The sequence below is a fragment of the Pimephales promelas genome, chromosome 2, assembly GCF_988280905.1.
Source record: "Pimephales promelas chromosome 2, fPimPro1.hap1.1, whole genome shotgun sequence".
Classification (NCBI taxonomy): Eukaryota; Metazoa; Chordata; class Actinopteri; order Cypriniformes; family Leuciscidae; genus Pimephales; species Pimephales promelas.
In genome coordinates this window covers 5,501,490-5,525,195 of record NC_142770.1, presented here as the reverse complement: position 1 = coordinate 5,525,195, position 23,706 = coordinate 5,501,490, and the positions used below count along the sequence as shown (strand labels likewise).

Below are 23,706 nucleotides of genomic sequence, written 5' to 3'. Positions count from 1 at the left end.
GTGAGTAACTCAAGAATTTGAAGTTATGATTGTTTATCAGCTGTCTGCGATTAATTCAGATGATGTGACATTAAAGGACTTGAATCATGAGCAATTTATATTCAATGACATCATACTGCAACTTTCAGAGCACAAAACCCATTCCCCAGACCTTTTCATTAGCTAAAACGGCTTGATGTGAATTGAACTTTAATCTCCATCACTGATTTGATTTTAATGTTTACATGCAATTAACTAACCAGCATTAACATAAAGATCTACTAGATCTTCTCTCAGGTTATATAGTGCTGATGATTGAGTGTTTGTTACTGTCTGTCTCTCTTTATCATTACCGAACCAGGTCTGTCTTCGGGTGCTAAAGCAGGAATAGTTTTTTTTGTTCTGCTGGTGTTTTCAGCTGCAGCTGGGGTTTTTCACTATCGTCACATAATCTGCTCTCCAAAATGTTTAGGGGGTAAGTATAACAACCCATTCAACAAGACATTTTCCATAGTCAATAGTTTTGCTAGTGATTGTGATTGCTCAAATAACCACTTAAACTGCACATAAAGCTATCAAATGAGTTAAAAAATGGTGATCATGATCATGAAAATCATATCATATCTTCTCAGTCCTCCAGTGTTATTGACATCTGCTCAATTTTATCTCCTGTTTTCTGTTTATGTGCTGACTAACAAGATGAGGAGTCCTCTACACAGGAATCAAAGCCGTGTAAGTATTAAACCTGATACAGCGAGAACAATTCGATTATTGTGTGACAGTAAAGTTCGAATGTAGTTTTCATATTCAGAATTTCTAATTTTTTTTACCACATGTTCTGTTTGTGATATGAAACATGTGATTGCTCAATATTGAGCTGCATGATATAAATATACTTAGAATTGACCAGAACAACATTAAGACTGTTTGATTGTGCCTGCATTGTGCCAGCATTCATGTAATGTTTGCTCTACTGTTTTGATTTTAACATGGGCCGTCTGACTTATATTTGTGTTATTGTGTGTGGCTTCACTTGACTTTAACACAGAAACCATTAAGATGGCGCTGCACTTGTGTTTTTTTACGATTTGATGCTTCCGGTTAATACTGAGTGAGTTGGTTTATCTCATCATATCTGGTAAGTAGTATTAATTATCAATATTTAAGCAGTTAAAGGTTGTATCAGTGATTTTAGGCCCAAAAATAAATGATCAGATTCATCAAATTTTTCCTAACTGTCCACTAGCTGCCCGCCCCATCAGCAGGCCGTCAAAAAAACTCCCTCTGCCTCTGTAGGCTCTGAAATCTACACACAAAAACATTGGGGTACCACCACCCAAAACCAAAATAAAAAAGATTGCACACGCTCAGAATCATTCAGTAGTGCAGAAATGCATTGTCAACACTGTTCTGTGTTTTATCGAGCCCGTTCTCATCCTTTGGCGTCATATAGGTGACGCCATATGACATTTTGGCGAAAATACTACGCACATGGAAGTTGGAACCCTTTAGCGTCAATATAACACGCAAACCCAAGGCGTCATACAGGTGACTGGCATCCTTTAGCGTCAATATGAGATGTAGACCTTACCCCAGACCTAAACCTACCCATAACAGTGCGTGTTATATTGACGCTAAAGGGTGCCATGTGCGTAGTATTTCGACGAAATGTCATATGACGCCAAAGGATGAGAATGTGTTGGTTTTATCATTATCATTATCAAAATAGCTTAGAAACTGAAAAGTTCTAGCATATATTTCTTGGCAACTAAAACCCACAGCTGCACTATTAGTTGAGAGACACTGCCATGTGTCTGCCAAAAGAACTGATAAAAATAAGCTGCTAAGAGCTATAGCCTTGTGGGCAGCGCTTATTTATGGTTCAGGCTTATTAGTACATTAAATACGGCATCAGCGGCTAGTCTACTCGACTTTCATCACATGTATGTCTGTTGACTTTAAAAAAAGAACTACGAACTGTGTCCCGCTTTAATATTGAAAATATCCCAGCACTGGAGAGACGTTGGAGAGCGGGAAGGGAAGGCCTGGAAAAGAGAACAGAGGTTGCTATATTTCTGCTCAATGTGTGAGTAACATTGCTTTTTGCTGTTTCACAGATGAAAGATATGCTGTTGTTTTTTAATCACAGTTGATTTAGCCATACTGTACTTGGTCAAGCTGTAGTTGTTGCCTGTGTTGCAGTGATTTGTGAGCATTGAAGGGAGGGGTGTGTTTGATTGTGTGTCGGTTTTACAAATTATCAATGGTATTTCTCAGAAATCTCTTATTGCACCTTTAAATGAATAGCTGACCCAAAAAAAAAAAAAATAATTAATTTGCCCTCATGTCATTTCAATGTTATTTTTTCTATGTCCCACAGAAGAAATTCAAACACATTTGAAATGACAATAAAACTGACATGTACATGACAACAAAATTGACATTTTAGGTGATCGTTTCTTAGTTAATGAAGGAATATTACTGTAACAGTATCGTGGAAATATCCTTAAACTGCTAATAGTAGTTAATATTAAAATGTATACATGACCATTAAACAATATACAGATTGATACATTGTTTTCATGCATTGTTTATTATTAATTCACATCCTTGATTATTAAAAGCACTTTTCAATCTTCAAACTCACTTAAAATCTTCCCATTTCTCTGTTTCTAGCCACTGATGTGAAAGGTGCATTGATCCGTAAACCGCTAATTAGAATGTGTAAGTATTTACATTAAATGCGTGTATTCATTTTGTCAAATTTATTTTAAAGTATAGGTGGAAAATATGTATTATCTAGAAAACTATTTAAAAAAAACATCTTCAAAGAAGTTATTTAAAGGAAGAAATTAAAGTAAAAACATTAGATGATATTCATCCTCTTTTGAGCTTTGATTAAAGTTTGTAAAATTATTAGAGTAAATAATTTGATAGGATGAACAAATAATATATTCAATGAAATGAAGGTTACTGTTAAAAGTCCGTGCCCTTACGTAGACTACGTTACCCATAATGCATGCGTTCATTGTAGTTCCGATCGCTCGCGGTTGCGCGAGCCGCTTTCACTTTCGGTGCGGTCTGGTTATGAGAAGCAGCATCCTCAGAGCAGAAAACTGACATCCTTTGTTAATCCTTCGCTAATATTGTGTGTAAGAGCGCTGTGTGCGTCCTTGAGATGTAAGTACGGCGTTTTGCATAAATTATGTTTAATACAGAGTTATTAGCTCAGATGAGGAGATTGTTAATCGTGTAACTCAATACTACTATAACGTTTCTTATCCAAATCGCTCTGCATTCCTTCATATAGTAGTCATTTACTGTGTATACTTTAATTATTGCTTTGCAAATAACCCCAAATATTATATTTAATGCATAGATTGCCTGTTTTTTGGCATTTTTCGCTGTGTGGAAATTTGTGGTAATTATGCAAGTTCATTTATAGGGTTAGAGCTCCCTCTAGAGGATTTTGGTTGTACTACGGTCCATTTCTTTATGCAACTGCATGAAACTATCCTACATGTTTGTTAATATACACTTTATTGTATTTTCTGTTTCAGATAACCACACACACACTCACACATACACCCATCGACACATATTGTGTCATATTGATATCTGCAAACTCTTATCCTCCATGTACCTTACTCCTCAATAAATATGTAAACTGCACCATTGGATTTGCCTATTCCTTCTGACCGAGGAAGACTCAGTTGACGAGCAATCTATAATCAGCCGCAGACGCACACGGTCTCTCACAAGTGGTCCTTCGAGCCGGATGTTTATTGGCTGAGTCAACAAGATGGCAACTCCACAAGATGAAGTTCCTCAGGAGAAGAGTCCAAAGCATAGTTCCCGTCCAAGAAGGAGCAGAAAGCTTCCGGGACATCTGGCGGAGTATGAGCACGACCTACCTGATCCAGAGGATACAGAGTCTTCAAGCAGTAGCAGTTCAGAGGAATCTGATAAGGAGAAGAAGATGAAAAAATGGAAGAGAATGGAGGCAGTTTGGGGCAGTGTACTGAAAGCGATGAATGAGATGCAAATCACAATGAAGGAGACCAGTGGTGCATTAACCAAGCGTGTGGAACAACTGGAGCGAGCGTGTAAATCATGCAGTCCTCTCCCTACTCATAGTGATGCTCAACAGCAAGATAGAGGCGCTTCACTTCCTGCTCTACTCCGAACACCACAGCACAGCAGTGTGGGCATGAGCAGCATACATACTACTGATCAGCTACATGTACTGACACCATCAGAGAGACAGGACACTGGAACACCTGTGAACCTGTTAAGACCAGTAGAACCTATTGCATCTTCACCGTTGCAAAATCCAAACCCCATTCATCCAGCACCAAAGTCAGCTCCATTACCATTAAGCCCTAACATTCAGCCTGTTTCAAATAATCAGCCAGTGCCGCTGTCACCGAATTCTGTAGCTCAACCTGCACAGCAGCCAGCCGCAGTGCTAATACCTCAACCTGTGCTTCAGCAACCGACAGTGACACAGCCTGTACTGCAGCCCAGAGTGTATACTGCATTCCAGCCTGCAAATCAGTCTCCATCTTGGCCTGCGCCACAGCCTGATCCCCAGCTGAGAATCCCTGTGGCCCATCCAGGTATTCAACCGGCACAGCTATCTGCTCCACCCCCCAGAATGAGTCATGTGATTCAGCCTACTCTACAACCTGTCAACCAAGTAGCCCAATCAGTACAGTTTGGGAGGTTTGAACCACGTCAAGCTGAGCCCTTATTCAGTCAGAGGTACCAACACTCACAGCCTCTAAGCAGCTCCGCTCAGGTACTCTCTGCACAATCCCATGACTTCTCTGCAGTCTCAGCGTCACTGTATCAGCCACCACCGGGGATATCAGCGTCGCAGACTTATAGCCAGCTGTATGCTGCTCCACCTCCTGATTCAACCTATCCATCAGTCTCTGCCTACCCTTCACTGCCTGCTGCGTTTACTGCACAAGACACAGTATCTCCTGCAGCTGAAATCACCCAGCCAAACCTGATGGAGATGCTACTAGCATCTTCATACGGCATCCCGAAGCCTAGACTGGTGACATTCAAATCAGGTAGAGATAGTGATTTTCTATTACTGAAGAAAGGATTGGACAGCCTACTTGGTCCACATGCTCATCTCACAGAGGAGTCTAAATATCACATTCTGATAGATCAGTTAGAGCATCCATGTGCATTACAAGTGGCCAGACGCTATATTCACGACCGCACTCCCTACACTAGTGCAATGAAAGCTTTGGAGCAGAGATATGGGCAACCCAGGCAATTAGTCCAGAGTGAACTGAGTGCTATACTTAACTGCTCTCCTATTAAGGCAGGTGAACCTCAAGCCTTTGAAGATTTCTCCCTGGCGGTGTCCAGCCTAGTGGGCCTCCTTAGTACTATGGACGATGTAGCAGCTAGCGAGCTCCATTGTGGTTCACACGTAGACAGGTTACTCACTAAGCTCCCGCCTAGCTACAGAGACAGTTTCATAGAGTACTGCATCACACGTGGCATCATACGCACTGGCAGCAGTAGAACCTACAACATGTACGACTTCTCCGAGTGGCTTGAGCGCAAGTCCCAAGTTCTACAGTTATCACGGCAAGCCATTCAGCTACAGTCCTCAGACAGATCACGCCCAGAGAAGGGGAACCCCAGAGCCTTTGCAGGGTCCAGGGCACAGAGTAAGTCTACATCCATCTATTATGGCTCAGATCCCGCTCAAACACAGCCAAAGATAGACTCTAAGGCACACACAACTAATCTTTATCCCTCCTCTAAGAAGAAGCCGTTTAAGCCATACTGCCCATACTGTGAAGGGACAGAGCACTACCTCAGTGGCTGTGTAGATTTTAAGAAGCTAGACCTCAAAGCTGTAGCTTCTTGGATAAAAGAAAAATCCAAATGTTGGCGCTGTGGTCGTAAACATACCCCTGAGCAGTGCACTCTTAAGAAGATGTGTAGCACCTGTGGAGAACAGCACTTATTAGTGCTTCATGACCTGTCTGAAGCGAAGAGGAGGGACCCGAACATCCTAACAGTGAGCACCAGTCGAGTGTTTTTGGCTCCTATCAGTCATTCTGGCCGTGTGATGCTTAAGGTTGTGCCCATCCAGTTACACTATCAAAGGAAATCTCTGGACACATATGCTCTTCTTGATGATGGCTCAGAAAAAACCATTATACTCCCTGCTGCTGTCAAGTCGTTAGGCTTAATCCAGGAGGAGGAAACTCTGTCTCTGCGTACTATTCGTCAAGATGTGATCCATATTAAAGGAGGCTATGTCTCTTTCCATGTGTCCCCAAAGGCCAAACCGAGAATACGCTACAAGATCACGCGTGCCTTTACAGCCCAACAGCTCAGCCTAGCTGAACAGTCATGCCCAGTGGAGTTCTTAAAGGAGAAGTATCATCACCTACAACAAGTGCAGCTTGAAGGATTCAATCAGATACAGCCACTTGTGCTAATCGGATCTGACAATGCTCACCTCATAACTCCCGTCCGTTCTATCCTGCGAGGTTCAGCCCAAGGACCTGTTGCCGTCTGCACTAAGCTCGGGTGGGCCATCCAGGGTCCGAGCTGCAGTATGCCTACTCAGAAGGGGGAGGTGCACTGCCTGAACATATCATGTCTTTCTCCTGCCGTTGCCCTTCAACGGGATGTACAGCGTCTGTGGCAACTAGATGCTCCTCTTCATAGACCTGGGAAGGAGGTCACACGCTCAAAGGAGGACAAAGAGGCCATAGCCATGTTAGAGGCCAAGACTATCAGAGTACCTGTGGATGGTGTAGAGCGATATGCCACCCCCCTGCTCAGGAAGACGGAATTCCCACAGATGCATGTCTCCTCTGAAGTAGTTAAAGGCCTTCTGAGGTCCACTGAGCGTAAGCTAGCTAGGAATCCTGACCTGGCACTTACATACAACCAGGAGATCAAGAGGCTGATAGATTCTGGTTATGTTGTCAAGCTGACTCCCGAAGAGATTCATAGCTCTGCTGAATCTTGGTATGTACCACACCACATTGTACATCACAACAACAAAGCTCGGGTGGTCTTTAACTGCTCCTTTGAGTTCCAGGGGACTGTTCTCAACCAGTACCTCCTGCCAGGACCTCCCATGGGGCCTACACTGCTGGGTGTACTTCTACGTTTCCGGCAGTATCCTGTAGCAGTGAGCGGAGACATAAAGGCCATGTTTCACCAAATCCGCCTGCTCCCGGAAGACTGTCCCCTGCTGCGGTTCCTATGGAGAGACTGTGAAACAGAGAGGCCCCCAGATGTCTATGAGTGGAGAGTCCTGCCCTTTGGGACAACGTGTAGCCCCTGCTGTGCTACCTTTGCCCTTCAGAGCCACGTAAGGGAGCACAGAGACACCTTTGAAGATGTCTACGACTCTGTCCACACCGCTTTCTATGTGGACAACTGTCTGCAGTCCCTTTTTGACCCACAAGAGGCCAAGTTGCTCATTGACAGAATGAGAGAGCTGCTTATCCAAGGTGGATTCGAAATACGCCAGTGGGCTAGCAACATCCCTGAAGTGGTCGCTCATCTTCCAGGTACAGCCAGGTCAGACAGTTGTGAACGATGGCTAAACCTTAAAAGCCTTGATCCTCAGGAGTCTACACTGGGTCTCAGCTGGCACTGCACTACTGACGTCCTGGGATATAAGCACCGCCCTGTAACCTACACAACTGTGACGCTGCGCAATGTTTACAAAGTACTGGCCAGTCAGTATGACCCATTGGGTTATATCTGCCCCTACACTACAAGAGCAAAGCTCATTGTGCAGGCCCTGTGGAGCACAGAAAGAGGATGGGATGATCCCATAGAAGGAAACCTGCTTCAGTCCTGGCTCGAATGGGAAAAGGAATTGTCCTACCTTCAGTATATCACCATACCTCGATGTTACGCTCCTCCTCACAACAGCAACAGTGCGACCTATGAGGCTCACATCTTCTGTGACGCCTCAGAGAAGGCGTATGGAGCTGTGGCCTATCTCAGAGTCATTGAGCAGCAGACTCACATCTCCACCTCCTTCATCATGGCACGCTCCAGAGTAGCGCCCCGCAAGCAGGTGTCGATACCCCGGCTGGAGCTGTGTGCTGCGCTCACTGGAGCCCAACTGGCCAAGGTACTCCAAACTGAGCTAACATTACCCCTTCACTCAGTCTATCTGTGGACAGATTCAACGACAGTGCTTCAGTGGATTCAGTCCAGTTCTTGCAGGTACAAAGTGTTTGTGGGGACTAGGATCTGTGAGATACAGGAGCTTACCTCTCCGGAACAGTGGAGGTATGTGAACTCTGATGATAATCCATCTGACGACATCACAAGAGGGAAGCCACTGCCAGAGCTCACGGTCTCCAGTCGATGGTCACAGGGTCCACACTTTCTCACACAGACTCCTGACACCTGGCCGAAGTCCCCGACAGAGTTCCTAGAATGTGGTAGTGAAGAACTCAGAAAGACTGCCTTCTGTGGTCTTACAGCTGTATCACCAAGCCTGCCAGATCCAGCACAGTACACATCTTTAGATGATTTGATTCTGGCCACTCACCAATCCATGCAGGGGGCGGCTACCCCCTACACTGCAAGTGGACGCCTGGAGGCAGAGACCCAGCTGCTTCAATCTGCACAGAAGGACAGTTTCCCAGAGGAGGTCCAAGCCTTACAAGCAGGTAACCCTGTTCGCCCGAGCAGTCGTCTCAGCGCCCTTTCCCCTGAGTATGACATCCCCAGTGGACTAGTCAGAGTGGGCGGCCGCCTGCGTCAAGCGACAGATGTAGATCCTGACAGCATCCATCCAGTTGTATTATCACCTGATCACCCTCTGACTCAGCTCATCATAAAGCATTATGATGTTCAGTTGTTCCACCCTGGTGTAGAGAGACTCTATGCAGAGTTACGCCGCACTTACTGGATCCTCAGAGGTCGCCAGGCCATTAAAAAACATCAGTATCGGTGTGTGGACTGCAGGAGATGGCGAGCCTCACCCTCCACACCAAAAATGGCTGACCTTCCCTTATCTCGATTGAGACTCTACAAACCACCCTTCTGGTCTACAGGCGTAGACTGTTTCGGACCATTCTTGATTAAGATTGGGCGTAGGAGAGAGAAGCGCTGGGGAATCATCTACAAATGCCTCACCACCAGATGTGTCCATTTAGATCTCATCCCTAGCCTTGATACTGACTCTTTCTTAATGTCATTGCGCAGGTTTATTGCACGCCGGGGAAAGTCGTACGAGCTGTGGTCCGACCGGGGAACCAATTTCAGGGGTGGCCATAAAGAACTACAGGTCGCCTTTGAGAGCATGGCACCAAAGTTGCAGCAGCAACTGGCTAATCAGACTATCAACTTCCACTTCAACCCTCCATACTCTCCTCATTTCGGGGGAGCTTGGGAGAGGGAAATCCGATCTGTCAAGTCAGCCCTGCAAGGTATCCTGAAAGACCAAGTAGTAGCAGAGGAAGTGCTCCTAACAGCTCTCATAGAGGTTGAAGGGCTCCTTAATTCTAAACCACTCGGATATGCTTCCTCTGATGTAGCTGACCCGGACCCCATCACGCCTAACCTGCTGCTAATGGGGCGGCGCGACGCTTCATTACCACAGGCAGTATACGGCCCTCATGATGTCCTTTCCAACAGAAGATGGAAACACAGTCAGGTGATCAGTGATCATTTCTGGAAACGCTTCATCCAGAATTACCTCCCTGGGCTTCAGTTGAGACATAAATGGAGGAAAGCTACTGATAATGCTACTGTGGGACAAATTGTGATGATCGTTGATTCCAACCTTTCCAGAGGACTTTGGCCTGTTGGTACCATCACCAAGGTTTTCCCAGGGACAGATGGTGTTGTTCGAGCGGCAGAGGTGAAGGTTAAAGACAGTATCTACATTCGCCCGGTAACCAAACTGGTGGAACTCCCTGAAATGCCCGAGGATTCAAATGACACTTCTTAAACTAGTTTACTTTTGAATGAGTGTATTTGCTAGGCAAATACAGGGGCGGCTGTTAAAAGTCCGTGCCCTTACGTAGACTACGTTACCCATAATGCATGCGTTCATTGTAGTTCCGATCGCTCGCGGTTGCGCGAGCCGCTTTCACTTTCGGTGCGGTCTGGTTATGAGAAGCAGCATCCTCAGAGCAGAAAACTGACATCCTTTGTTAATCCTTCGCTAATATTGTGTGTAAGAGCGCTGTGTGCGTCCTTGAGATGTAAGTACGGCGTTTTGCATAAATTATGTTTAATACAGAGTTATTAGCTCAGATTAGGAGATTGTTAATCGTGTAACTCAATACTACTATAACGTTTCTTATCCAAATCGCTCTGCATTCCTTCATATAGTAGTCATTTACTGTGTATACTTTAATTATTGCTTTGCAAATAACCCCAAATATTATATTTAATGCATAGATTGCCTGTTTTTTGGCATTTTTCGCTGTGTGGAAATTTGTGGTAATTATGCAAGTTCATTTATAGGGTTAGAGCTCCCTCTAGAGGATTTTGGCTGTACTACGGTCCATTTCTTTATGCAACTGCATGAAACTATCCTACATGTTTGTTAATATACACTTTATTGTATTTTCTGTTTCAGATAACCACACACACACTCACACATACACCCATCGACACATATTGTGTCATATTGATATCTGCAAACTCTTATCCTCCATGTACCTTACTCCTCAATAAATATGTAAACTGCACCATTGGATTTGCCTATTCCTTCTGACCGAGGAAGACTCAGTTGACGAGCAATCTATAATCAGCCGCAGACGCACACGGTCTCTCACAGTTACATAATATTAAAATAACATGGGAAATTTTAATAGACAATAAAATATCAGAAGGAGATTGGAAACAAAGTTGTAAAGAAAATTTAAGAATTACTTATTCTTCATATTGCCAAGAATATCCTTGGAAAATTAATATGTGATATTTTGTGATTGCTGTTGGACAGATGAAGACAAGACCGTATCAGTAAAGGAGGGAGAATCTGTCACTCTGATGACTGATGCTGAAATACAAATCGATGATCATATACAATGGATGTTTGGACCTCAACAGAAACCCATAGCTGAAATCAGAGGTGGGACCAGAGAAATCTCTACATATCATGGTGCCGATGGGAGATTCAGAGACAGACTGAGTGTGGATGAGAAGACTGGATCTCTGACCATCACACAAACCACAACTGAACACATTGGAGTTTATAATCTACAGATCAACAGCAGCAGAGAGACGTTGAAGCAAAGATTCATTGTCACTGTTGAAAGTGAGTAGCTCAAAGTTTTCAGTATAATAATAATCACATGTCTTTATTGGCAGTTATTTCACACATTACATTTGATAAATTACTGTGTGTCTGTTGATTTGTGTATAGCACATGTTTTCTTTATCTGTTTGGATGAGGAGAGGTACAGCCCTGATGAATGGAAGGCAGTCTTGAGACACAATATGGGCCTGACCAAATAACTAAACTTGTAGTCTTTGCACTTGACCACTTGCATGACGTATTTTCTAAATTCGGCCTTCAAGTGTTCAAGTAGGCGTAAAGACTGCAAGTGCAGTACTTTTGATTACCCGATTGGACACACTTACAGTATAGTGTTGTAAAAATATTTACAGAGCTTTATTTACACATTTTGATTTTCAATACTTTACATTTTAAAATAAATGTATTTGACAGACAACACAGTTTAGTCACTGTGGTGCTTCTAATTAAGTGCTAAAAAGCTATTGCAAATGTTGTATAAAAATAGACATTGCACCAATAAAGTTGTGAAACACTTTGTTTTACTACCACATTCTATGTAATATCTAATTAATTTAACTTAGTGGAATGTTTTCCTCGACATCTCTCAATTTCTCGGTATGCGAGTTCACGGACATGAAGCAAATTTTGTTATTTGGACACGCCTAAGCGGTTGAAGCACAGAACTACAAGTTACTTGCGAAGGAACATTGGGTCTTATTCACTAACAGTTGTGTACACTATTCGTATTTATACAAACTTCTTATGAAAAATGTCCTCAGAATTCAGAAAACAAATAGCATACTCATATATTTGTCCATGGTCCCATTCTAGATCCTTATTGGACAACTGTGTTTTTGCTCAATAATAAAATGTTCCAAGTTAGTTTGTTCAGAGACCCCTCAATATAAATTTTGGGAGTTAAGCCAGTTTTAATATGGAGTGAGAAAAGAATATGCATCTTTTATGAATACTCCTAGATGCTGATAAGTAGAAAGTGCCACAACACTTGCAGAATGGTTACAGTCAGGGAGGGAGATTTACGTGATAAGTTGATAACAAACAGATTTAAACTAAGAATGAGTCAGTTTAATGAGCTTTTAATGAAGGGACTGGGCGAGATGTGGGGGTAATATTTTCAAGGATATATTGTTCTGTACTATAGTTGTTGACTTCAAATAGACTGGCTGGTTACACTTGGCAAACTTGATGTAATAGAAACATTTTATTTTTATTTTTCTCAAATTAAGCTGCATTGATATCACTGGTGGAGGGAGAACCGGTCACTTTACGCACTGATACTGAAATACAGAAAGACGATGAGATAGTGTGGATGTTTGGAGATGAAGGCACTCGCATAGCTCAAATGAACAGAAAGAACAGAGTAAAATATGAAGATACTGATGAGAGATTCAGAGACCGACTGAAGCTGGACAAGAGGACTGGATTTCTGACCATCAAGAGCACGAGAACTGAACACTCTGGGCTTTACAAGCTAGAGATGAGAAGCAGCAACAGAGGAGCCATAGACAAGATATTCAAAGTTGCTATAAATTGTGAGTAATTTATTTTATTTATTCATCTTTGTGTGATTAATTGAAATGTACACAAGTGAAATTTAATAGTTAAAGTGTAAATTGAGTTACTTTTATGTGTTATTCATTTTGTATTCTCCTCAATTTATTACATGTTATAGTGCACAAAATGATGAATTGATGCAGTACAGGCCAAGTTAATCATAAATAATGAGCCAAAACATTATGATCATCTTCCTGAAATGCGTTTGGTCCTCCACGTGCTGCCAATCCAGACAGCAAACTGACATTGAATCAACGTGGAAACGACGTCTCTCATGACATTGAAACAACGTTGATTTTGCTCATCGAGTTAACGTTGAACCAACGTCAGACGCGGCATTCTTCAAAGCTAAATGAAAATCGAAAATTGGTTTGCTTTCATAACGTTGAAACAACGCGTTGATTTCAAGTTGATTTTCCGTTAGTTTTGAAAGAATGACGCGTCACGTTGGTTCAACGTTAATTCGATGAGCAAAACAATGTCAGATCAACGTTGTTTCGATGTCATATTTCCACGTTGATTCAATGTCAGTCTGCTATCTGGGAAAACAGCTCTGACCTGCCGATGCATGAGGTCTGGACTCTACAAGAGCCCTGAAGGTGTCAGGCCGCACCAAGACATATAGCAGCAGATCCCTCAAGTCCTGTAGGTTGCGTGGTGGAGCTGGCGTGGGTTCAACACATCCCACAGATGTTCAATTGGATTGAGATCTGGGGGAGCATTACAGAAAAATCCTAACTTTAGAATCCTATCTTATTGATTTGGTAACCATGGCATTTTCAGATAAGACCTCATTGAGGACAAAAGCAATTACAAGTGCATAATTGTAACTTAAAGGGACACTTTACCGGTTTTTCATATCAAACTATGCTATTTCCTTATTTCGAGTTGATGCATACCTCTCTTATCTCAGTGCGTGCACTCAATCGCTCTGGCGTGTGAGAGACTTTGATCGCACTTAAAGGGTTAGTTCACCCAAAAATGAAAATTAAGTCATTAATTACTCACCCCCATGCTGTACCAACCCCGTAAGACCTTCGTTCGTCTTCGGAACACAAATGAAGATATTTTTGATTAAATTTGAGAGCTGTATAACTACCACATTGGCTGCCTAAGGGACTGCCTCTTGACGGCCCAGAAAGTCAATGAAGAAAATGTTTTAATATCCCAAGTGACTACCGTGGCTCAACTATATGTTTATCAAGCGACGAGAATACTTTTTGTACTATTCCTTTTCTTCCTTGTTGGCCTGAAACGAGACTTCCATACGATTTCCATGACGCATGCGCGAGAATTGCGATCTCCTTCAACTACTTCGGTTCAGTTCTCGCGCATGCGTCGTGGAAATCGTATGGAAGTCTCGTTTCAGGCCAACAAGGAAGAAAAGAAATAGTCGAATAAAGTTGTTATTTTTGTTTGTTTTTTCGCACAAAAAGTATTCTCGTCGCTTGATAAACGTATAGTTGAGCCACGGTAGTCACATGGAATATTTAAACATTTTCTTCATTGACTTTCTGGGCCGTCAAGAGCCAGTCCGTTAGGCAGCCAATGTGGTAGTTATACAGCTCTCAAATTTAATCAAAAATATCTTCATTTGTGTTCCGAAGACGAACGAAGGTCTTACGGGGTTGGTACAGCATGGGGGTGAGTAATTAATGACTTAATTTTCATTTTTGGGTGAACTAACCCTTTAACTAGTTCTAGGAACCAGCCGCCAGGGTCTTTCCCAGAGAACTAGGAGTGTTTTCCTGGTTGCATTCGCACCACCATTGGGAACTCTGAAGTGACGTAAGCCGCGCTTGTTGTTGTGACTTATTTTGATGGTGCGGCGGACTTTTACTTAGACAGCGCCGAGGGCGCCAGAGCAACTGGCCCAGTTCATTCAATATGGGGCCAAGCAGAGAAGCGACCAAACACCTCCACGTTTTCCCTATTTAAATACAATTACACGAGTAGTGTAACTCAGCCAAGAATGGTGACACAAAATAAAATGTTGCACTTTTCTAAGTGTGTAAAGTGGATAACTATAATGCACTCTATGGCGGAATACCACAGCAAGTAATAATTCAGCAAGTGAAGAGTCCCTGAGTGATGTTATTACTGCGCCGAGTCCATAGATATATACTATATGCGCCGAGTCGAAGCGCTCCCAAGCACTTGCTGTGGTATTCCGCCATACATTATAGTTATCCACTTTAGACGCTTAGAAAAGCACAACATTTTATATTGTGACACCTTTCTTGGTCGAGTTACAGTGCTCGTGTAATTGTATTTAAATAGGGAAAACGTGGAGGTGTTTGGTCGCTTCTCTGCTTGGCCCCATATTGAATGAACTGGGCCAGTTGCTCTGGCGCCCTCGGCGCTGTCTAAGTAAAAGTCCGCCGCACCGTCAAAATAAGTCACAACAACAAGCGCGGCTTACGTCACTTCAGAGTTCCCAATGGTGGTGCGAATGCAACCAGGAAAACACTCCTAGTTCTCTGGGAAAGACCCGGGTGGCTGGTTACTAGAACTATCCAGTGCACGCATGCACGCATATTCCGCTTTTGACGCAAGGATGCTCGTCCATTTCCGGTTGTGTAGATTTAAGCGGAGGAAAACCGAGGAAAACGGGATTATGGCAGAGTCTTCAAAATTTACTGTCCTCCCGTCTTTGAAACGAAACGTACATACGTTTAGATGTAATTTTATATATAGTTATGTTGTTTTAATATAATTTTAAAAAGAAGCATAAACACAACGAGGGGTGTCTGTTTTATCTGTTTTTGTGACTAACGTTTCTTTAGTATAACCATGGAGTATAAAATTCAATAAATTCTCGGTATTGCATTGGACTCTACGATCGGCGGAAGTTATCGAGCATCCTTAATCCTTCACCTGAAATACCGCTGTGCATAGAGCCCATTGGCACACTGATTAGTCTGCAGCTAAGCAGTACCTTTGTGTTATGACACATTCCTTCCTTAACCATAATTAAGATGCTGTTACTTGTGCTACAGCAGACCTTGTGTTTGTTTGGAAAATTCTCACCACTTCTGACCGGTTGTTTCAGAAATACTCTAACCCAGTCGCCTTGCCATAACAATAAGGCCCTTGTTAAAGTAACTCAGATCTTTATTGCTGCCCGTTTCTCATGCATCAACACACTGATTGAGAACTGATTGTTTGCTTTACCATCTAATTTATCCAGATGTGGGCTTGTTAAGAGATGATCAAAGATATTTGCTTCACCTGTGACTGGTCATTTATGTTTTGGCTCATAAAGTGTACATTGTATTTGTTAAAAATATTCTTTTTTTTGTAGTTTGTTCTTACCAATACCAGTACACACACACACATCCTCAATGAGGCTTTACTGACACACGTCACATAATCTCCTCATTTCTCTGTTTCTATTTGCTACCATGATATAAAGTGGAGAAAGTGTCAGCCAAGGAGGGAGAGTCCGTCTCTCTAAACACTAATGGTGTAATACGGAGAAAAGATGACTTACAGTGGCTGTTTGGAGATGAAAACACTCCCATAGCTGGAATCAAAAAAGATTGGATTGGAAAGATCTCCACATTTGACGTTGATGATAGTAGATTCAGAGGCAGACTGCAGCTGGACGAGAAGACTGGATCACTGATCATAACAAACATCACAACTGAACACGAAGGAGTCTATTCTCTGAAGCCCGTCGGCAGTAAATCCACCGAAATCAAGAGATGGAATGTTACTGTCAGAGGTGAGGATCTCAAGTCTTTCTTTTTTAATTGATTTGTTCATTTGATCCAAACCCTGAGTGTGAACACACACTAATAATAAAGTTTGGAGAGACCTAATTAAACCTAATTAAATACTTTAAAAATAATAATTGTTTGAGGTAAGAGGAGTGTCAGGCTCTTTTTTGTGACAGGACCTCACGTGGCCAGGTTTGAACTATCTGGGCTCTCGTAGCAAGAGTGGGAGTTTGTCCATATTTGATTTCTGGTGGGATGTCAAAAAGCGGAGCTCTGTTTCCACTTGATTCTGTGTGCAGTGAAGGCACAGTTGCTCTTTAATGGTCTGTCTTTGATGCATATGAATATGTAAAGTTAATTTTCAAGCTGATTTTAAATCCCCATCTGAATAATCTTTGCAGAGTACTGTCAAACTATGATGTTCACATGCACACGCACTTATATAATGGAAACCTTTTCTCTGTATCTGTCTTGTTCTTAGTGTTGAAGACAGTAGAGATAAGTGGAAGGAATGTGACTCTAAACACTGACACTGAAGTACAGAGAGATGATCTGGTCCTGTGGATGTTTGGAGATCAAGAGGATCTCATCGCTCAACTGACCGGAGAGACCGGAGAGATGACATATGGCATGAGATTCAGAGACAAACTGACGCTGAACAAGAACACTGGATCTCTGAGCATCAGTGACATCACATCTGGACCTTATAATCTACAGATCATCAGCAGCAAGAGGACGTCATACAGGAAATTCAGAGTTTTCAAGCCTTGTGAGTCTTTCGTTTTCCTTTTATTACTATTAATTGCTAAAGAAATGATGAGCAAAATGTATACAGTATGTCTCATCCTTGCACCAAATTAAATTAAAACATGAAAAGCTTTGCAAAAACAACTCTACAAACCAATCTACAACACATTTGATTAGCTATTAATCTGGTCTGCATATAGTGAACAGAAATCATTCACAAATGAGAAAACTTTACAGTAGTAAAGTCATAGCAACATATTTCTATAGACAAAAGCCATCATAAATATACATCCCGCAGGAAAAGTACACAAGCTAAGAATTCTTTGTAGGGCTGGGCGATAAAACGATAACGATAATTATCGCGATATAATTTTCCTCGATAAAACGATATCAAGAGGTCGATAAATGTTCGATAATGTTTATGCGTCAGAAAAACGGAACGAAACTCATTTAAACCGCGCGCGCCACACGGAGCATTTATCCGCTCGGCTCAAAGTCCAAACGGCAGTGCATTGAGCGGAGCGCGAGCTCACGCAGACGCGCCTCTGATCGTTTTGCTCACGAGATCCAGTGAGAAGCACTTGAGTTCAGCGAAGAACACAAATGTCAAGTTTAAACCAGTTTAAAGGCAGATGAAACACCGCTGACAAAAAGGAGAAACACTGCGTGCAACGATACAGTCAGAATCTGAATTGATACTGAATCCATTTAGCCTACCATGGATTTACTGTAAGGTTAGCCTGGTAATATTAACTGCACCATGAAATGTGGGATATACATATTCAATTGTATAATATTATTAATGTTGACAATTTATTATGACTAATGGAATATAAGTACAGTATTTAATAATGTATATTTAGCTGTTAGGCTGTTGTTTTTCATACAAAAAAAATACAGAAACCATAAAGTTATGCCATGATAGTGAGGAGCTAAATTATAGGCTATACCTGGTTTTATCTGTGGTTATCATAATCAAAATGCATGATACTGAATGACCAATGGTTAATTTGAATACAACTCAAACAGTCAGAATATTACTTTTTGCCAAATAAAAATGTGGTTGTTACATAAGAAAAAAGAAAAAAAAAAAACAGATGTTACTGTTTTTGTTAATGAACATAAATTTAAAGAGTAGTTTAAAAACACAATTAACACTCTGGTTTATACAACTTTCACTTAGTTGCAAAAATCTGCCTTTAAACTTGAAAAAAATAAATATTTGACATATATCGTGATAATTATAGATAGCGACTGATATAAAAAAAATTATCGTGATCATTTTTTTTGGCCATATCGCCCAGCCCTAGTTCTTTGTATCAAATTTTTCAGACAAACTAATTCTTTAACACGTCTTTGCCGTTCCCTGTCAGTTGCTTTGACAGATGTGTGCATCTGTTAATTGTTTCATACATATTTCCTGATCACATAACTTACATTTTACGGTTATATCATCTGTAAATTTGAAAACGTCACTCGATGTTTTCCAAAAAGTTTCAATGAGCGAGCAGTTTGCATACATGCACATCAAGAAGATGGAGTGCAGTAGTTCATTTTCTGAATTTGGATTGTACAGAATATATCATTTTTAAATAATTAAATTTAGACTATAATCAGTTGATGTTACACGGTCACGTTCAACTGAGGTCTCATGTCAGTGTCTGTATGAGTATTTTTCTCTGTTTGTTATCCAGGTGAGTCCGATCCCAAGACGGTGTCAGTGAAGGCGGGAGAATGTTTAGTTTTAATCACTGATTTTAATGTAGAAAGAGATGGGAAAGTGGAGTGGAGATTTAGAGATAAAATTCTCACAACTGGAATGAATGAGGCAGACTGGAGCTTCAGAGACAGACTGGAGCTTCACCATCAAACTGGATCTCTCACCATCAAAGACACTAGAACCAGCGACACTGGAGTTTATTGTCTAAATGGTGGAAAGAACATTAGCTGGGAGTTCAGTGTCACTGTCAGTGGTGAGTAACTCTTCCAATATGACTTTTATTAGTTAAAGTGACTTAAGCCATTTCTTTGTCATCGATTATTTGCTCTCATGTTGTGCGAAACTTAACTTTATTTCTTCTGTGGAAGTATCTTCTTTCTGCTTTGAAGACTAAAATTTCATAATCTAATATTGTTTTTAGTTTTATTATTATTTTTTATTAATATTCATAATCAGTAGTATTATTTATCTGTATTATTACTTTTTATATACATTCATAATCATCTTATGTTGTGAATCATAGTGTTCATGAATACATATGTGGGTGAGAGAGACTTTGGGTCACTTTTGGGGCTGTGAAACGATTAATCGTGATTAATCGCATCCAAAATAAAAGTTTGTGTTTACATAATATATGTGTGTGTAGTGTGTATAATTATTTTGTGTATATACATGTATATATATATATATATATATATATATATATATAAATACACACACAAGCATGTATATATTTAAGAAATATTTGCATGTATATATTTCATATATATTTATAAAAAATTTATATTATACATAAATATTTGATATATTAAAAATAGGGCTGTCAAACGATTAATCGCATCCGAAATATAAGTTTGTGTTTACATAATATATGTGGGAGCACTGTGTATAATTATTTTATATATATATATATATATATATATATATATATATATATATATAAACACACACACATGCTTGTGTATATATGTGTGTATATATATATATATATATATGAAATATTTTCATGTATATACTGTATATAGATTTAAATATAATTTATATTATATATAAATATAAATATTTTATATATAAATAATATTTTTTTTTCTTAAATATACATGCATGTGTGTGTATTTATATATATATATATATATATACAAAATAATTATACACAGTGCACCCACATATATTATGTAAACAGATATATTTATTTTGGATGCGATTAATCGCGATTAATCATTTGACAGCCCTAATTAAAAACACATTTTTCTTAAATATATACATGCATATGTGTGAATTCAAATATACAAAATAATTATACACACTACACACACATATATTATGTAAACACAAATTTTTATTATTTTGGACATTTCACAGCCCTAGTCACTTTGAGTGTGTGTGGGAAGAGCTAGATTGGATATGCTTTCCACCGGGATTGGATATGCATTCCAATGTTAGGAACCATGTGTTCCTATGGTAATGTAGTTTTGTTTTGGCCAGTGGTATAAAAACCGAGCCTCTTCGTCCAGAGGACAGAGACATATGACAGAGATGCTGGAATGAAGACCTTTGTTTGGTCCATTGTCACTCCCTCCTATGTTTTACATAATTTGGTCAAATAAATAAGAGATCTACCATTTAGTGTCAGTCTCCAGAAAGGACCAAGAATTCCATATGCTCTAAATTCCAATTCTATTAAAGTCATATGTTACTTGGTGTGAGCCTTAGATAAGTTCGTAAGACTGAGTTCACAAATCGTGTTAATTTGTTAGAAAAGAACAAGTGCTCAAACCAGACTGAACTTGGTCCTTTGTAATTTTATGGCAAATTCTTGTCATTAGTTTTGATGTCTGATTACAGAATGTCTTTGTTTTTCAGATTCTAGAGGAAACTGAATAATTCAGCAATTGTACTGATGAATGGAGAGGTTTCTAATGGAGTAAATATGCAGCAGGCCACGAGTCCAGTTTGATGAGAAGACACTTTTGTGCTTGAGTTCACTAGCTCTTAACCCTTTGAAATAATTCTAGGATGTTAGTCCCAGCATGAAGAATATGACAGAAAGACCTATTATAACAGTCTATGGTCCTCTTGGTCGCAGATGTACTAGTGGTGAGCTAGCCAGAAAATGACCATATATATGGACTTGTTATTCAATGTCTCATATTCCTATATGATGGAAGGTATGTTCTCTTATAACCCATCATCAAGCCAAGAGTTGCATTTCTAAATGTGAATACTACTTACATAGTTTGTGAAAATTTTTTTACACTTGTTTGTTTTTTTGTCTGCTATAATGCTATAATTCTGACTGCTATAATGGGTTCGAAAAACAAAGAAAAGTACAGATAAGTCAGGTGCCCCAAAAATGTTCTAGGTCTTTAAGGGTTAAAGTGACAGCAGCATGTTATGTTGTAAATGATGACTGAAAGTAATTATTGTGTGAATTATACCTTTAACACCAGTTTTGGGTTAATGCTCATGTTCATATTTATGCTCATGTTTTTGTGATCAAATCTGAATGTCGATTTGTAAATGTGATCTGAAGTGCCTTTGTATTTATTCTTAAGTACTTGCCGGATAAATCCGCCTACTGCGCTTATAGTAAAACTGCACTTATTCAACTCTTGTTGCAAATTAAATAAATGAGTGTTGTGCCTTTGATTATTCATAATTAGCACATTTGTAAGTCATTTAAATAAACGTTCAAACAAAGATATTAATCTATGTGTATTTGATCTTTCTATCTTATCATTATTGTATTCTAGAGGACTAACACTGATTCCGTTGTTAACTGATATAGCTTTGGTTTATAAACTCGAATTAAAGGAGCTGTATGTAAGAAATTTATTTCAAATAATCATAAAATGGCACTGATATGTCACTAGACATTAAGAAATCATGTTCATTTCAAATACTTATATCACTGACAACAGTAGTCTGGCCAGGATATTGTCATTTAAAAAGTGAAGTTGCAGCCCTCAACTGTCATGTTGTGTTTTGGTCTGATGCTCCACCCTCCACCGATCTACCAATCACTAACTCAGTAGTGTTGCAGCATCCGGGTTGCCAGCTCTGCTCTAGTTACCACAGCTGCAGACACAAACGTGTGGGATAAAAAAATGTTGGATCCTGCATCTTATCTGGCAACCTCGAGTCAGGGGGGAGGGGATACACCGCTCTACAGTAATTTGAAACTGACTGCAGTACCAGTTTTGGCCACAATCTTACATACAGCTTTTTTAAGTATACTTGTGTCTGTTAATAGTTTTTTTTTTCTTGTAGTTTGAAACAAGTTGTTTGAAATCAGTTGGTTCATACTGTATGCTCTGACAAAATCCAATTGTAATCATAATCGTATATCACTCATTAATTTAAATGTAGACTACAGCAAACCACAAGACATTTCCACTGATCAATAAACAAGACGCTTGATTTCGGAGTGTTGTAAGTTACAGTAAGTGTGTGTGTCTCTTCTTCAGGTGTGTATTGTGCTGATGAAGTGAAGTCAGTGTCAGCGACGGAGGGAGATTCAGTTCCTCTAAAGTCTGGTGTTACTGAAATAGAGCCAACACTGTAAAAAAAATATTGATGGTTTAACTTAAAAAAGTAAGTAACCTGGTTGCCTTAAAATTTTAAGTTGATTGAACTGGAAAAAGTGAGTTAATACAATGAAGGAGATTAATTTAACCATCAGAAACTCAAAATAATAAGTTATCTCAACTAAATAAATTATTGTAAAGTTGATTTGACAAAAGAAAATATGTTGTGATAACAAATCTTGAAAATATTTTTTACAGTGAAGTGATGAAATATGGTGGAGGTAAAATGGAAATCTTATATTCCGAACACACAGACTGGAGATCTCAAGATCACAGACATCAAAACCACTGACTCTGGAGAATATAAACAACAGATCAGAAACACTAGAGGGTCCTCAGAGGACCTGGTTTGAGATGAGAGGGATGAATTTTCAGATCATCTTGAAGAGACATAAGAAGAATCTTAAAGAAGAATTGAATGTAATGACTGTAATGAATTTGCAACCATTTTACCAATCGCACTGAGACATTTATAAGGATTCCTTCCAAAAATGAAAAGGAAATAGATATATGTGATCTATAGACATTATCAGTGAACTTTTAGTGACTTGAATCAGGGGGAAAGGAAGGTATAGGAGGGAGAGGGGGATGCAAAGATAAAGAAGGAGAAACGTTTAGACAGGACAATGTTCTGTGCTCTTTCTTTGAGATCTTCTGTCCAGTGTGTGTTTCATTGCTTTATTGCAGGATGAGTTTTATCTCAGTTTTGTCTGAATTCTTAAGAACAGAGTCTTCAAGAGAACAGAAGTCATAAACCCATTTCTCTCATCCACCACCTGAATAAACAGTTTACACTGGGCAAACCCAAAGTCGGAGCCAGGGTCATTTGAACTTTCATTTTTGCAAATGGCTCCTCGGCTTCACTTGTCCAAACAAGTCTGTCGCATGACCTCAACCCTTTCCCCATTGTCAGGGCTCGTAAGGGCTGTTCAAGAATTGCATAGTTAGGAATAAATGTACGACAGTAAGCACAACATTCCCAAAAATATCACTGCTGGACATGGAAAAAAAATGCTTACAGGCAAATTTCCCTTCCAGCATTTCTTGCTTCTAAATTACAGTTAACGTCTTATATTCCGGCCGATTACCCAGTGGTGAAAC

The 23,706-nt window shown here is 40.1% G+C and overlaps 3 protein-coding genes across 5 annotated transcripts in view; all 3 read left to right on the top strand.

Moving 5' to 3' along the window:
• Positions 1–23,706, top strand: part of LOC120475640 (uncharacterized) — a 121,897-nt gene that overhangs the window by 6,313 nt on the left and 91,878 nt on the right. The window lies entirely within an intron of this gene.
• Positions 1,028–22,454, top strand: LOC120475649 (uncharacterized). 3 transcript variants are annotated; one of them, XM_089120928.1, is made up of 9 exons: positions 1,028–1,117; positions 1,990–2,065; positions 2,656–2,703; positions 10,958–11,272; positions 12,502–12,807; positions 16,245–16,556; positions 17,033–17,320; positions 18,993–19,271; positions 20,882–22,454. In XM_089120928.1, the coding sequence occupies exons 2-9, from the start codon at positions 2,062–2,064 to the stop codon at positions 20,896–20,898; spliced, it is 1,569 nt and encodes a 522-aa protein (XP_088977054.1). In that variant the 5' UTR covers positions 1,028–1,117; positions 1,990–2,061; the 3' UTR covers positions 20,899–22,454. The 3 variants fall into 3 exon arrangements, with proteins under 3 accessions (XP_088977054.1, XP_088977051.1, XP_088977057.1); XM_089120925.1 differs by having other exon boundaries at positions 1,028–2,065; XM_089120931.1 differs by lacking the exon at positions 2,656–2,703 and having other exon boundaries at positions 1,028–2,065.
• LOC148995765 (uncharacterized) lies at positions 5,151–10,703 on the top strand. Its single transcript, XM_089120542.1, has 2 exons — positions 5,151–10,211; positions 10,592–10,703. The coding sequence occupies exon 1, from the start codon at positions 5,234–5,236 to the stop codon at positions 9,953–9,955; it is 4,722 nt and encodes a 1,573-aa protein (XP_088976668.1). The 5' UTR covers positions 5,151–5,233; the 3' UTR covers positions 9,956–10,211; positions 10,592–10,703.